The 15,519-nt window shown below is 36.0% G+C and overlaps 1 protein-coding gene across 1 annotated transcript in view; it reads left to right on the forward strand.

Annotated features, from left to right (window-relative positions):
* The first annotated feature begins 966 nt into the window (after positions 1-966).
* Positions 967-15,519, forward strand: part of LOC139438556 (olfactory receptor 7A10-like) — a 130,137-nt gene continuing 115,584 nt past the window's right edge. Inside the window, exon 1 of the mRNA XM_071213666.1 lies at positions 967-1,889. Within this exon, the coding sequence (XP_071069767.1) occupies positions 967-1,889 (923 nt within the window). The remainder of the gene's footprint in view (positions 1,890-15,519) is intronic.

The raw sequence follows: 15,519 nt of genomic DNA on the forward strand, positions 1-15,519 counted from the left end.
AATTTACAAGCTACAATTCCCCATTATAGATTATAAGTCCCGAGGGTAACTTGCATGGTCACATGGCAGAGGAAAAATGATGAAAGTGACATGCAGAAGGCAAGACGGGTCAATAGGCAAAAAGCTAGGCAAGAGCAAGCTCAAACCTCATGGTTTGCTTTTAAACTTCTTGTTATTCACCCCTTTGCTAATGGCAGGGGAGGGGATTTCAGCTGTTTGCTCTTTGGAATGTTTACCCTGCCCATCAATTCCTTAGTGAGGACCCAGTGATAAAGTTCCTAGGGAAGATCCAGGCTTTTCCATATTCTCAGGAAGGAGGCTTTGTTCTGGGTAGCAAATCCCAGGGTGAGATTCCTCCAGCAGCCATCATTAGGGGGTTTTGATGTCCATGTGGACTCTGTCAGGTTCTACATCCATCTATTCCCTATCTTACTAGCCTGCTTCACTTTTGTTCCAACACCACTTCTTGAAAAGATCATACTTTCTACACTGAATTACCCTTTTCCTCTGTGAAACATCAGTGGAACACATTTGTGTGGGGTCATTTGTCCATTTCACCAAAAAGATTTTTTAAATTATTGTGTTTTTATAATAACTGTTACAACCAAATAACATGGTTCCTACTACTTTGTTCTTCTTTTCTATTTTGTCACAGGGTACAAAAACATGGTCATAATGTTTGTTGCTTAAAATAAAGTCTGAGAGAATTTATCATGGAAATTATTGCCTTGGCAAAGTGTATTCTATTATGACCAAGGGTTTCTAGCCATCACAACTATCAAGGAGAAACAGGAACATATGTTTTCCCTATTTTCAGAAAAGGGTACTAGATCTCTATAAAATCCATAAAAATATTAACTTAATGTAATTACAATACAAACAGTACCATTTATTATATTTTTCTGATTATGGCTTGAGGCTAAATTGCATTGTATTGAAAATCTCCTCAGGAAATTCATCATCCATATGGAAACAGAAAACCAAACATATGCTTTAGAATTCATCCTCCTGGGGCTCTCAGAAAATACAGAGGTGCAGCCCTTCCTCTTTGGAATGTTCCTGTCCATGTACCTGGTTACATTCATTGGCAGCCTGCTCATCATCCTGGCCATCATCTTGGACTCCCATCTCCACACACCCATGTACTTCTTCCTCTCCAACCTGTCTTTTACTGATATCTGTTTCACCTCCACCACGAAACCAAAGATGCTGCTGAACATTCAGACAGGCAACAAAATCATAACTTTTGAAAACCGTCTCACCCAGATGTATTTTTTCATGCTTTTTGGACAATTAGATAACTCCTTCTTGACTGCAATGGCCTATGGCCACTTCGTGGCCATCTGTCACCCCCTGCACTACACAGTCATCATGAACCCCTGGCTCTGTGGCCTCCTACTGCTGGTATCCTGGTTATTGAGTGTTTTGGACTCTCTTTTGCATAACTTAATGGTTTTACAATTGTCTTTTTGTACAGAGATGGAAATGCCCTACTTTTTCTGTGAACTTAATCAGGTAGTCAGACATGCTTGTTCTGACACCTTCCTCAATGACCTTGTGATGTATTTTGCAGGTGGACTTCTGGGGGTTATACCACTCACTGGGATCTTTTTCTCTTACTATAAAATTATATCCTCAATTTTGAGAATCTCAACAGCTCGTGGTAAATATAAAGCATTTTCTACTTGTGGTTCTCACCTTTCAGTAGTGACCTTGTTTTATGGTACAGGTCTTGGAGTGTATCTTAGCTCTGCTGCTACTCAAAACTCAAGGGCAAATGCAATAGCCTCAGTGATGTACACGGCAGTCACTCCCATGTTGAATCCCTTTATATACAGTCTTAGAAACAAGGACATAAAGCAGGCCTTTAAAAAGCTGGGAAACATTCTGTCTATAAAAGGATACTTTGTCTCAAGTTTACAAAAGTGCTCATGATTAACAGAGATCAAACACTAGAAGATTCTTTTTTTGAAAATGAAATATTTTGTTGTCTTATTTTGAAGATACATAGATAATGCAAAATGTAACATTAAAAATATGAGGTTCCCATATATACCACTCCCCACCCCACCCCCACTCCTCTCACACCAACAACTTATGGTTGTGTGGATTATCATTTGCATTGTAGTTTGCAACACCCCACAGTCCATTCAATGGCTTATGGCATGATATGTAATGTCCTTCATCTATCCGTACTATATCATTCAGGACAACTTCAAGTCATAAACATGCCTCCATGTCACACATCTTCCCTCTCCCAGCACTCAGCAACTCCCACAGCCACTGTCTCCAGACAGACTAGTGTGTCAAATCCTCAGCATTGTTGCAAGTATCTGTGAATCGTGTATTTCAGGCAGTGAAGCTTGGTTGTCACTGTGGGCCCCAAGGGGTGGGGGAGAGAGGAATAGAATAGATGGAAGATGGGACAACTGGGGGCAGTGGAAGTGTTCCACAAATTATGCAGTGATGGATGTAGGCCTTGTTAAATTTCACCAAAAAATTAAATGTAAACCATAGTACAACCAAATTTTTATAAAATTGTACAATCTAAAATATAAACCATAATGTAAACCATAGTGAAACCATGGTTTGTATCTATGTTTCAATATCTGTTCATCAGCTATAGCAAATATACGCACATTAAAAAGATAATTGCAGGGCGAAGAGAGAAAAGTGTTTGATGTTGGCATATCAGATTCCCTTATATTGTATATGTGACTTTATTGTGATCTAAAACTTTTTTGAAGACATTATAATTTTTTTAAACGAAGGATGAAGACCCTGAGAAAAGAATGGGAGAGTGAGCTTTTCTACTGTACATACACAGCAACACCTATTACAGTGATGAAGGCAAAATGTAAAATATATTTTATGATATTTTGCATTTTAATACCCTGATTTATTTTTTACTTTTAGTTTTTCTTAAATATAGAATAAAAATATTCTATTTTTTATCTTTAAACCTATCACTGATATTTCATTTTCCTGTTAATTGAGTTTAGAAATATATTAGCATATAGTTTTGAAGAAGTTTTGGATCACAGAGTGTTTCAACAATTGCAGGGCAGGAGCACTGGTGTGGGATGTCATTGATGGGGGATGCATGGGCAGGGGGCAGTTCTCCAGGGCATTCATGCAGGGTATATAAATATATTTTGGATATTAATTGTCATATTAGGTAGAGTTTGACATGACAACTGAGGAAGTGCTGAGGTCCTATTCTGGGAAACTATGTTGCACTCCCCAGTTGAGGAGCAACTATCCCCCAAGTGCAAGAACAAAGACCAGTGAAGAAGGATGGTCCAATGATGGGCCCTTGATACTGATGACAATGCTTATGAGCCTGTGTGCTTGAAATTTCAATTAGGTCTAGAGATGCAAGGTGCCTAAGAGTAACCTCCTGAGAGCCTCCATGTTGCTCAAATGTGGCCACTCCCTAAGTCAACTCAACATTACTTTCCCTCCAGCATGGGACATATCCGCTGGGTTGAGAATCCCTGGTGCTGAAGAATTACTACCAACCACCAGCTCGTGATACAATTAGAAAAATACCTTGAATAAAAAGGGGAAATGGGAATGACAAATGAGTTCATATGGCTAAGAGACTTCAAAATGAGTCAGGTCTTCAGATGAGTTGGGCTTATGCACCTTTCAGCAGGATCTCAGAAACAGCCTAAGTAGGTACTACCCCAGGTAGTGGTTCTCCTGAGGACTACAGAGACACCTCATTCCTATGGTCATGGCAGATGATTCTGGAGTTCGGTGCCTTGCCAGAAGATACTACTTTGGAACTTGTACCCTGAAGTGTGATGGAGTTGGACTCAGATGTGATCTTTCTACATGTGCCTCTCTGTCACTTTTACTCAACCTTTTGTTGGTGCTGGGGTTGTTGTATGGTCAGGAGACTTGAATGAGCTTCAGGAGAGTTGCAACACCTGCTCTCCAATTCATTGGATTTGCCAGTGTCAGCTAACAGGGAGGTGAGGATGGTCAACCACCATACCAGGGAACCGAGAGAGTCTACAAGTGCAAGCAGGAGAATTCCACCCATCAGCCATGTGGGATCTAAGCCAACTTTCAATTTAGAGGTGGAGTGGACATCACCATCCCAGGGTACACAAGGTGGAGGAATAAAATATGGATTAGAGGAGATCTTAATCTAGGTACTTTGTAAGTGTATAGAGAGATAATCTTGCATTTGCCTAATAAAAACTTACATTTGTTTCATTTTGGTATATCACGGATTCCTATTTCTTTTGTATTATTTTATATTTTACATCATGTGTTCCCTCATTGTATTCCTGGATTCAGGATTGAAGATAGAAACTGCTGCCTGGATTTTCAGCAGTAAAATATTTCATTCAGTTTATTCTGTATATATAAAATTATAGCAGGTGCTGGAGGGATGAAAGTGTATTGCAGTCACTCCCAGATGAAAGAAACTGCTTGTTTTTTATGGTGTTAGTGAAAAATAAGCTCTCCTAGCAAAGGCTCTGTACCAGCTACCAGGGCTTGTTCATTAGTTCCTGAAAGAGGTCACATCCTGAACTGGAGATGTCATCTGACTGCTTTATAGTAATCCACATTCTATCTCCAATATGTGCCTTTCTCCTGCACCTTCAAAATCATAATTCAAGTGAGGTTGTAATCAACAACACATTCCCTGATTTTTCAAACAATGATGGTTTCAATAATTTCTATCATTCTTCCAGCGATGTAAGTTTGCCCTTTAAAAAATATTTCCATATTGAAGGATATTTTCTGGAAATTTCTTTCAGCACTCCCTACAATAATAGTCCTCATGTATGGGTCATAAAAAGCAAATATGTGTTTTTCTGCCTTTCCTACTATATCTTATTCTTATATTAAACCCAGATATTAAGACATAATTTCAGACTTTTATGTAAGCTTGCTGTTTTCTTCTGGGTAGACTAAGGTGACTGCTTCATTCGTCAACTGGTTTCCTTGCCATCACTACAAATGGCAAACCAGAGTGGCATTTTGGAGGTAATGATTTCTCTGAGCTAATGGTCATATTTGAAGATGTTAATAATTGCTTACATATTTGTATTCACTTCAAATTCTTTGGCAAAGCTGTGAATTCATTTTCACTTGTAATTTATTGACACACAGGTTCAGTCTCTGATGTGAGTCATACACTTATCAGAACTGAAATTTTCAGGAAAAGATATTTCATTCATGCAGTTTTATAAAATGTCTATGTTTTGATTACACCTTAATCTGAAATTTAAAAATCCTCACCTTGTCACTTTTTTCTGGAATTCTCCCCAGTGCAAGTAAGAGCCCCACCTTATTCCACATTAACTTGAAGTAGGATTCTCAGTAAAATCAGTTTTCACATAAACCAGTTTGTCAATACCTTTCCAAGGTGCTTTCTTTAAATGTTACTGCAAACAATATACTGTGAATCATTTTTTCCAAGCTATACAAGAGCAATTATGTACATTTACCACATGGAAATAGTGTCAGTGGTCTTCTCACTCCCAACAATTTGATGTATCAGTTCCCAATTGCTACCCTGCAAGACTGCTATTTTGTAATCAGTTCTGGTACAAAATAGTTTACATGAAAGGCTTATTTTTGAGCAGAAATCTCTTTCCAAATAAAAGCTTTTAAGAATTTTTACTTTAGTCTATTGTACATTATAATAACTAGATATTATTATTCTATTATAGATGTGTTATTATAGTAATTAAAGAATTTTATCATTGAAATAAAGGCATTGGCCACCAGAGGTTCTGAGGGGAGGGAAGGGAAGAATAAGGAGTAATATGGAGACATTTTGGAGACATAAGAATTCTCCTACATGACCTTTCAATGATGGAAACAAGGCCATTATACATTTTGTCACAGCCTATAAAATTGTCTGAGACTGAGGGTAAACTATAATCTACAGTGTAGTCCATGGTTAGTACCAATGCTTCAATATGTGTCCTTCAAAGTTAACAAATGTACAACTCTAATGAAACAAGTTGTTAATGTGGTAAAGTGTGGGATCTTGAGGGGCTGGAGCATATGGGAATCTCCTGTATTTTTAATGTAACATTTATGTAATCTAAAGCTTCTTTAAAAATAAAAACATTAAGAAAATTTTGAAAAAGAATCTTGAGAAAAAACGTGGTAGTCATGAACACTCATGTTACTGAAGAAACTAGAGTTATGTCTTTCAATATTTGGAAGTATGGAAAAGAGTGAAAAACAGTCCAGCTAAGAAAGGTGGTACTTCTGTTATAATCAGGAACACTGTATAATCAAGAAGACTCCACTGGAATTATTGACCACACAAATATGCCCCCTTTCTGCAGTCAGGGAGAAGGAGGCTCATGTCTTCAGTATTGATTAAATAGGCACCACCACCTGCAGTTTCCCCATCTGGAGGACAGGAATACAAACCAGAAAGAGGGAGAAAAGACTGCTAAGAATCACCTACCCTACTGAAGTCACACCCTAAGAAGACTCAGTTGCGGAGGCCAAACTTACTTACACTTTGATTGTATTTATGAAGAGAGGGTGATTGGTATCTTTCAAAATCCCCTAAGAAACTTCCTGTTTCCTTTCTAAATATTTAGCTGGTACACTGATTCATAAGGTAACATTTTTATTAAGCAAATATCATATGTGAGTGATGGAGACCTTTTCAACTCTATTATATTCTCCTCGAACTTATGTTATTACAAAGATCTTTTCTTATTTCCCCATTCCTGCATCTTCTCTTTTCCTTTAAAATAAAAAAGTATTCCTGGTTTTGTCAGTAGAAATTTTTTCTTCTCCAGGATCCTAAAATATGTGAAAACAATGATTCACTCTAAACTGAGGGTAAAATTTGTTCTCATGTAAAACAAAGTTTATTCCTTAAGAGTCTATAAATGGCTATAAGGGGAAAAAAGCATCATATTGTCTTTTATCAGTGAAACTTAAGTACAGTTAGGTTTTTTTAAAAAGGGAAACCTTGCAGAGAGTTCCTAAAATATAGATTTCATTGAAAGACACTTCCATAATTTCAGTGAGAGATAAACACCAAGTTACAGAGGGAAAAACTGTTTTTTTTTCCTGGATAAGTGGGGGATTTATTTGCTGTCTGAAAACCATGAAATATATGTTACATAGAAGGAGGGCAAGATACATTTTGAGTGATCTGTGTTCTGTTTAATTGAATGTTTTATGAGTAGAATAAGTACTTTGGGACCCTAACATGAGAAATTTAGAAAAGATGAATACTGCCAATTGAAGATTTACTGTCCAGAGTGGGGAAGTGAGAATAAACACACCCAGGTCCAAGGAACATCATTTAAACCAAGAGAAAGTAGAAAACTGTAACAGAACGCTTACCTATTATAATGCATTGTAATAAGGTAGCCCATGCCTAAGTGAGTATATTTCAAACATAGGAGCAATTACTCCTCCCTCCACTGCCAAGAACTGAGTTTGCAAGAGAAGCAAATTCTAGAGTAACAGTATTGAATGAGAAGGTCCTGGATTTCACATTCTAATGTCTTTCCCCAATGTCACACTTCCCATTTCTCCTCATTTCCAGATAATCCCTCTCAGAAGAATTGGAAGCACCTGCATATTAATAGCTCTGAGATACATCACCCTAAGTGTGGTAATATATATTTTTTCATTTCCTGAAGTTTCCTGAATGAAAATATTTTGTATTTATTTATTATCCAAGAAGGAAAACATCAGTGGAACAATAAATCACTGAAATCAACCTGTAGATCTGTTTCACTGTGCAAAGAAAATATGAAAGGGAATGTTTTACTGGCAGTAAATGGAGGGACATGGATAAAATGTCAAGTGTAGAAGGTCCACAGATATAAATTTGGTTTATTTTCCATTTCTGTTTCAGGATTAGTGGGTCTTTGATTTCCATTGTAGATAAATTTCTCCCATTCCTACTTGGAAATTTTACATTTTCATCATTGTACATTTTAGCTTCAGAGGTTCTATTTATTTAATTATTGAAATATACCATTTTATATAATTGCAATATTCTTTTTAATCTTCTAAAACTCATTAAAAAGTGTTGTTTCATATTCTCTGAATATTTTCAAAATCTGAAAAACTTAAAAGCTTTTATTCCTATTGTCTGTCTTTTTTTCTGTCTTTTAGTCATGATAACTTGCTTTCTTAGGGTCTGTATAGATATTTTGAATTTTTAAAAAGATACTTAGATTACACAAATATCATATGAAAAAGATAGGGGATTCTAATATGCCTCACTCCCCACACTTCCCACGTTTTCCCACATGAACAACATCTTTCATCAGTGAGGTACATTCATTGCAATTGATGAAAAAATTGTGGAGCATTGCCACTAAGCATGGACAAATGTTTACATTGCAGTTTACACTCTCTTCAACACAATTCCGTAGGTTATGGGGAGATATATAATGGTTTGCATCTTTTATTGCAATGTCTTTTAGGACAATTCCCAATTCCAAAAAATGCCCCTGTCTTATAACAGTTTTTCCTGTTTCCTACCCTCAGAACCTCCAGTGACCACTACCCTCAGATTCCCTACATGTGGCTTTTCTGTCCTTTCATTTGTACTTGTAATTAGTACTAGAGTTTGTAGGTTTATGTACAAGTGACTTAAGTTTGGGGGCTGCCCATGTGCCAGCTGGGCCCTGAACCTCAATAGATTTGCAACACTTACTCTCCAGTTCATTGCTTTCACCCAAGACAACAGGCAAGGGGGTGATGATGGACAACTACATACCAAGTAACAAAGAAAGCCTAAAACTGCAAGCAACATAGTCCCATCCATCAGCTCTAAAGGATCACAGCCCCTCTCTATGAGATGTGGAGTAGACATCACCATCCCAGAATCCTCTGGTTTGGGGAATGAAATTTGGACTAGAGTAGACTTACTGGTATCTTACTATGGACTTATTGTGATTCTAGCAATGTAAGAATTTATCCATTGATATACTGAGTTTTAAAGTTCTGCTGTTTAATTTGAGGACATATTTGTGTGAATTCTTGGAGGTCTCAGTGGAAAAGAGAGGATTCACGTTTTACATTATTTGGAAATTAGCAAGCTAAAACAATTTAATGTTAAGTTGTGCACCTTGAGCCTTTAAGGTCACAAAGCTTCTGTGATTTCAGACTGCATGCTGGATCCTCATTCAGAGAGCTTTGGCACTTGTAGCACCATGGTCAGGAGAAGTGTGTCTCTTCATACACATACTTGATTAATGTATTTATACTTTGTTAACCTTTACAATGCAACTATAATTCTAAGGATCCATCTTTTATACAGGAATCTCTTACCAGAGTTCCCACTTAGGATAATTTTCTAATTCATTTTCATATAGAACATATTTAGTAATATGGAATCTCAAATTCCTTAATGTGGACAGTCTCTCAAAACTGCAGCTGGCATTTGAAATCCACTACACATCACAGTCCATTTTATTATTTATTTTGTGGCTAAACTAATTCATTCTGTTAGGCCAGATTTGGGATGAATTTGAAATATTCAGGGAAATTTGTAGGTGTGAATCCTCATATTTTAAAAAATTACACATCAAAAACCTATCTACAGGGAAGCAGACTTCGCCCAGTGGATAGGGCATCTGTCTACCACATGGGAGGTCCCCATGGGAGGTCTGCGGTTCAAATCAGGGCCTCCTTGACCTGTGTCCAGTTGGCCACGCACAGTGCTATTGCATGCAAGGAGTACCATTCCACGCAGGGGTGTCCCTGCATAGGGGAGGCCCATGCGCAAGGAGTGCACCCCATAAAGAGAGCCACCCAGTGTGAAAGAAAGTTCAGCCCGCCCAGGAATGGCACCGCACACACGGAGAGCTCACGCAGCAAGATGACACAACAAAAAAGAAACACAGATTCCCATGCTGCTGACAACAACAGAAGCGGACAAAGAACATGCTGCAAATAGACACAGGGAACAGACAACTGGGGGGTGGGGGCAGGGAGTAAGGGGAGAGAAATTTTTTTTTAAAAAGCCTAACTACAGATTTGTGGGAAATAGAAAAAAAGGGCAAACTGTACCTAAATCTAGAAGAAGGAGAAAAACAATATAGATTTCAGTGAAGAGAAATGAACTAGAGTATAGAAAAAACAATTGTGTGAACCAATGAAATTGTTTCTTGGAAAAGATCAATAAAATAGAAAAGGTTTATTTAGATTGAAAAAGAAACAAGAAAGAGGATGTAAATTACCAAAATAAAAAATGTAATCAGGGATGTTGCTAAATATTGCTGACATTAAAGGGATTATGAATTAAATCTATGAATAATTGTCTACCGAAATCTAGAAAATAGAAGAAATGGACCAATTCGTAAAAACATGCAATTTATCTAAATTCACTGAAAAGAAATAGATCTCAACAAAAACATAATGAGTAAAGAAATTCAATTAGTTATCAAAAACTTCTCAAAACTAGAAGTCTAGGATCAGACATCTTCCAAAATGAAATCTATGAAATATTCAAAGAAGAATTAATGACAATATTTTTCATAACCTTCCAACTTGAAGTCAAGATACATATAGCTTCCAAACTCATTCTATGAGACTAAAGTTATTTTGATGCCAAAACTACATCAAGCATATCAAAGAAAGTAAAGCAAGGAGCAATTTCTCTCATAAATATAGATGCAAAGCACTTAACAAATACTAGCATGTCAAATCCAAGAGAATATTACAAGAATTACCCACTAAGACAAAATGGGATTCAAAATAAATGTTCAACTTAAGAAAATCAATGTAATATACCCATTAACCTAATGAAAAGGAAATCACATGAAAATCTAATTGATGCAGAAAATGTGAATGATAAATTCCAACACCTTTTCATGATAAAAATACTTAGAAAAATAAGAATATAAATAACTCCCTAAACAGAATAAACAAAATATATAAGAAAACACAGGTAATCTTATCCTCAATCCTGAAAGAGTGGAAGTTATCTCTTTGAGATCTGGAACAAAACAAGGATGACTGCTTTCAATATTGCTATTCAGTATTATACTGGAAGTTAAGAAATTAGGCCATAAAACTAAATAAAGTCTACCCAATTTAGAAAGAAAAAGTAAAATCATCTGTTTTAAGAAATGTGGTGATCCTTATCTATATCATGACAAGCTGCCCCAAGAAAACCCTAGAGATCATAAATGAATTCAACCAAATGAAACCTATCAGGTTTACATGAAAAAAAAAAGTTTTATATTATACAACAGAAAGAACATTCTTAAATGGACAATAAAAAAATCCACTCACCATACCATCTAAAAGAAGAAAATGCATAGGAATAACTTTAACTAAAAAGGATGCACAATGAAAACTTCAAAAAAAAAAGTTGAATGAAATAATAAAAGAACTAAGTAAATGGCAAGGTATTCTGTGTTCATGAATAGGGAGAATTAATATTGTTAAGATGTCAGTACTACCCAAAGTTATCTACAGCTTCGATGTAATTCCCATCTAAATCCTAAGAGCCTTTTTAGCAGAAATGGAAAAGCTGATCCTGATATACAGAAATATACTCCAGGAGGATTCCAGTACCATCTTATTATGTTGCATTTACTTATTTGCTTATCTCATGCCTTCTAAAGTCTGTGAGCTGTTTGAGCAGAAGCAAAATATCTCACTCTTCTATTCATTCCCAGAATATAACTTACTATTTACCATACAGTATTGTTGAATAAATATTTGTCAAATGATTAAGAAATAAATCATTGAGTGAGTTGCACATATATTGCTAAGTTTTGGGGGAGAATGGAAAAGCAGGGAGAGAAAAGGAAATCTTGTTGAGAGAGGGAAGTCCCATGACTCCAAAGGAGACAGATTGGAAACAAGATATTTTAGTGTACCCAGAATCTTTTTTACTATCAGTGATAGAGAAACCATTTTGGGAAACCTTGTAATATTAGAGTTCACATCTAAAGAAAGGTGACTTCCTACAGGGAAGGAAGGTGTTCAGTGGGATAAGAGATGGACATGATTCTCCTTATCTGTCTTCTGAGGGTCAAAACTGGCACGAGTTTGCTTTGTGGTTTTCTTTCTTACCTCCAGAGAAGTATGTATCTTATCAAGAAGAGAGACAAAAGAATAATTCATTAATGAGTTTCATGGGAATGAAATCCCTAAAGGTCTCTGTGGCAGGTTGATACTATTTATGAATTCCAAGAAGAGATTTCAATTATGTTTGTAAACTGGTCTGTTCCTCTGTATATGATACCCTTTGATTGATTTAAATTCATTTTTTTACATTTACTTAATTAAATCAAGATTAGAGCTTTGATTTGATCATATCACTGGCGGTACTCATGGTTGAGTCCCTGCCCCCTTGGTGTCCTATATAAATGAACACTCACTCATGAAGATACACTGGAGAAGACACACAGCAGAACATAATTTCATAGATAGAGATTTTTGTTTCACTGCTTTTTCTTTTTCTAAAATTTTGGGAAGAATCCGGTTCAACACATGACATTTAGTCATCAAACAATATGAAGAACTAAATATGAATTTGGGAATGAAGAATTGAGTGACACATTGTTTCTTTTATAAAAGATTATATCTAAACAATTTAAGAGACATAGAAATGAGTACATGCAATATCCTGAGCTGGCTCTGAATTCCTAGTGAAGAGGGTCTAGAACTTTGGACTCATCCTGTGTTGTGTGAGTTAATGAAGGCATCATATGGGACCTCATGATTGAACTGAGCCTTGAAGGAGGAATTGGAATAATTCCATGAGGATGTGGAGGTAGAAGCACAACAAAAAGAGATAAGAGGGACACAAATGTGAGTTCAGTATAACCATAGGATGTGGTGCAGTTTTAGAAATAATTCTGAATATCTGATGAACAATGATGGGCATTCATGAAAAGTTGAAAATGAGCCTTGTAAAAGAGAGTCTTGTATTCTGTCCACAAATTGGATCTTTATGTTTGAGGTTATTGGAGACTGTGTATGGTTTAGAGAGAGTGATGTTCATGAAAACCCTTGCCAAGTAGAAAGATTTCTCTGGGTTAATATGACTCTATCTGTTGTAAAAACTTTGGAAAGATGATGAGGGATGAAAATAGAAGAGTGGATGCATGGAAGGAGGTGTGATGAGTTAGCATATGTGGGGTTGAATCATAAAGTTTTCACTATTAATGCTTGGCATAATGTCAGTCATTTCATGTTTATCATTTTATTTAGTTATTCCAATTACTCTGTGAAATCGGAGTAATTTTCCAATGCATATAATTGTGTCGGTATTGAATCTTGGAGTTTTATGATCCCAGGAATTTGCATTTCACCAAAAATTTTACTTCTTAATAAACTTAATATTTAGACAGTTTTAGAGTTGCAGAAATCCTGTAAGGATGTTATAAATAGTTTCCAAGAATCTCTTACCCCCTTTCCCCTGTTTGTACCATCTGCCATCCAAAATAACACCTTTTATTTATTTGTCATAACTTCTTAGTCACTTTGTGATTGTGGCAGCTTCTCAGACTCTTCTTGGTTTTGATAACCTGGATACTTTCGAGGAGTGTAGGTAAGATATATTGTAAAGTTTCCCTCAGTTTGAATTTTCTGATGTTCTTCTCATGATTAGACTGAGCTTATGGGTTTTTGGAAGAATGCACCAGAAATAAAGTATCATTTTCATACCATCATAACTAGGGTGCATCCTATCAACATGACTTATCATTGTTGATATTGACTTCTTTCAGCAGTGTTTTGTGGTTCCCCAGCATAAAGTTCCTCATATCTCTAACCTGCCTTATATCACCTTTGGGAAGAAGTCACTAAGTGAAACCCATACTTCAAGAGTGGGATTTTTCTCCATGGCCTTGAAAAAGTAATATCTCCATAAATTATTTATTTTTTTCCTGCAAGAGAGATTTGTCTCTTCTTATTTATTTAATCAATTATTTATTAATATCAGGATGAACTCATGAAATTTATATGATACTTTTAGTAGTGATACAATATTACTTTTCTTGTTTAATTTGTTCCACTTTTGGCCATGGGGGTAAAATGTCAGCTGTACTCTTTATCTGTAGTATAACCCCATCATTGAGAGTTTTATTTTAGCACATATTTACTCTATGGTACTATAAATTGTGCCAGTCATTTCTTGCATGTTTCTCTCCTAGAGTCAACAATTTCTCCAAGAAGACACTTATTGGATAATGGTGATAAATTCCATGTTCTGAGTTCCATGGTACTGTGCCTTCTAAGGCCTCTCTGAAGAGAGTGTGAGGAAACATATGTGTGTATATACATGTTTATAAATATGCCTACATACAACACTCTATATTTACTGATACATGAGTTAATAAATTAAACTATTAACATATAGAACATTCTAGTCTCCTCCCTTGCTTATCTATAATCACCTATTTCACAGTGTGGAAAATATTCCCTCATCTGTCAACTATCTATGAAACTTGATTCCAGTGCAAATGCATAGAAGTATTAGAATTGTTAATCCATACATGGTGGGTTGGTACATTGTTAATTATAGAACTGTACTTTCATAGTTTCTTTAGGCTTTATTTTACAGAGTCCATTCATATCCAATATTACTTCTTTTTTTAAAGTTTAAAACATATCATTGAAAATGTCTTTAAGGATAATTAATTATGAAAATAATACACATTTATAGGGAATGAGTAGATTTTTTTCCAAAATGTTACACTGAAAAAATATAAGTTCCTTTACACCCCACTCCCCACCCCCAATTGCATCATTTTTAAGTGTATTGATACATAGATCACAAATTACATCAAAAAAATAAGAGGTTCCCATAAACCCCCTACCCCACTCTTCCCACATCAACAACCTCATTCATCATTGTGGTTCATTTGTTGCATTTGGTGAATACATTTTGGAGCGCTGCTGCACCACGTGGATTATAGTTTACATTTTAGTTTACACTCTCCCCCAGTCCATTCCGTAGGTTATGGCAGGATATATAATGTCCAGCATCTGTCCTTGCAATATCATTTAGGACAACTCCAAGTCCCAAAATTGTCCCCACATCACCTCTTTTCTTCCCTCTCCCTGCCCTCAGCAACTACTGTGGCCACTTACTCCACATCAATGCTCAATTTCTTCCATTGCCAGTCACAACAATGTGTGCGTAAGTGGCTCTCTGAATCTTGAAGTTTCAGAATCAGCAAGGCCAACTCTTTCATCATCATCTCTGAACACTCTATTCTTAAAAAAACTTTTTATATTTTATGGAAGTATATCATTCATACATTGACATGCACACTAAAGATTGTGATCTTACAAAATATACATACATAACATCACACAGGTGTCTCATACATCACCGTTTCACCAACTCTTTGCATTGTGAAACATTTGTTACAAACTGTGCATGAACATCATCACAATATTACTACCAACTATAGTTCCTATCTTACATTTGGTGTATTTTTTCCCCAACCCATATTATTTTTTAAATATATATTTTTATTACAAATATTGTGAACTTGCAAAACAATCATACAGATGTGTAAATTT

This window comes from Dasypus novemcinctus, unplaced genomic scaffold, assembly GCF_030445035.2.
Source record: "Dasypus novemcinctus isolate mDasNov1 unplaced genomic scaffold, mDasNov1.1.hap2 scaffold_69, whole genome shotgun sequence".
NCBI classification, from domain to species: domain Eukaryota; kingdom Metazoa; phylum Chordata; class Mammalia; order Cingulata; family Dasypodidae; genus Dasypus; species Dasypus novemcinctus.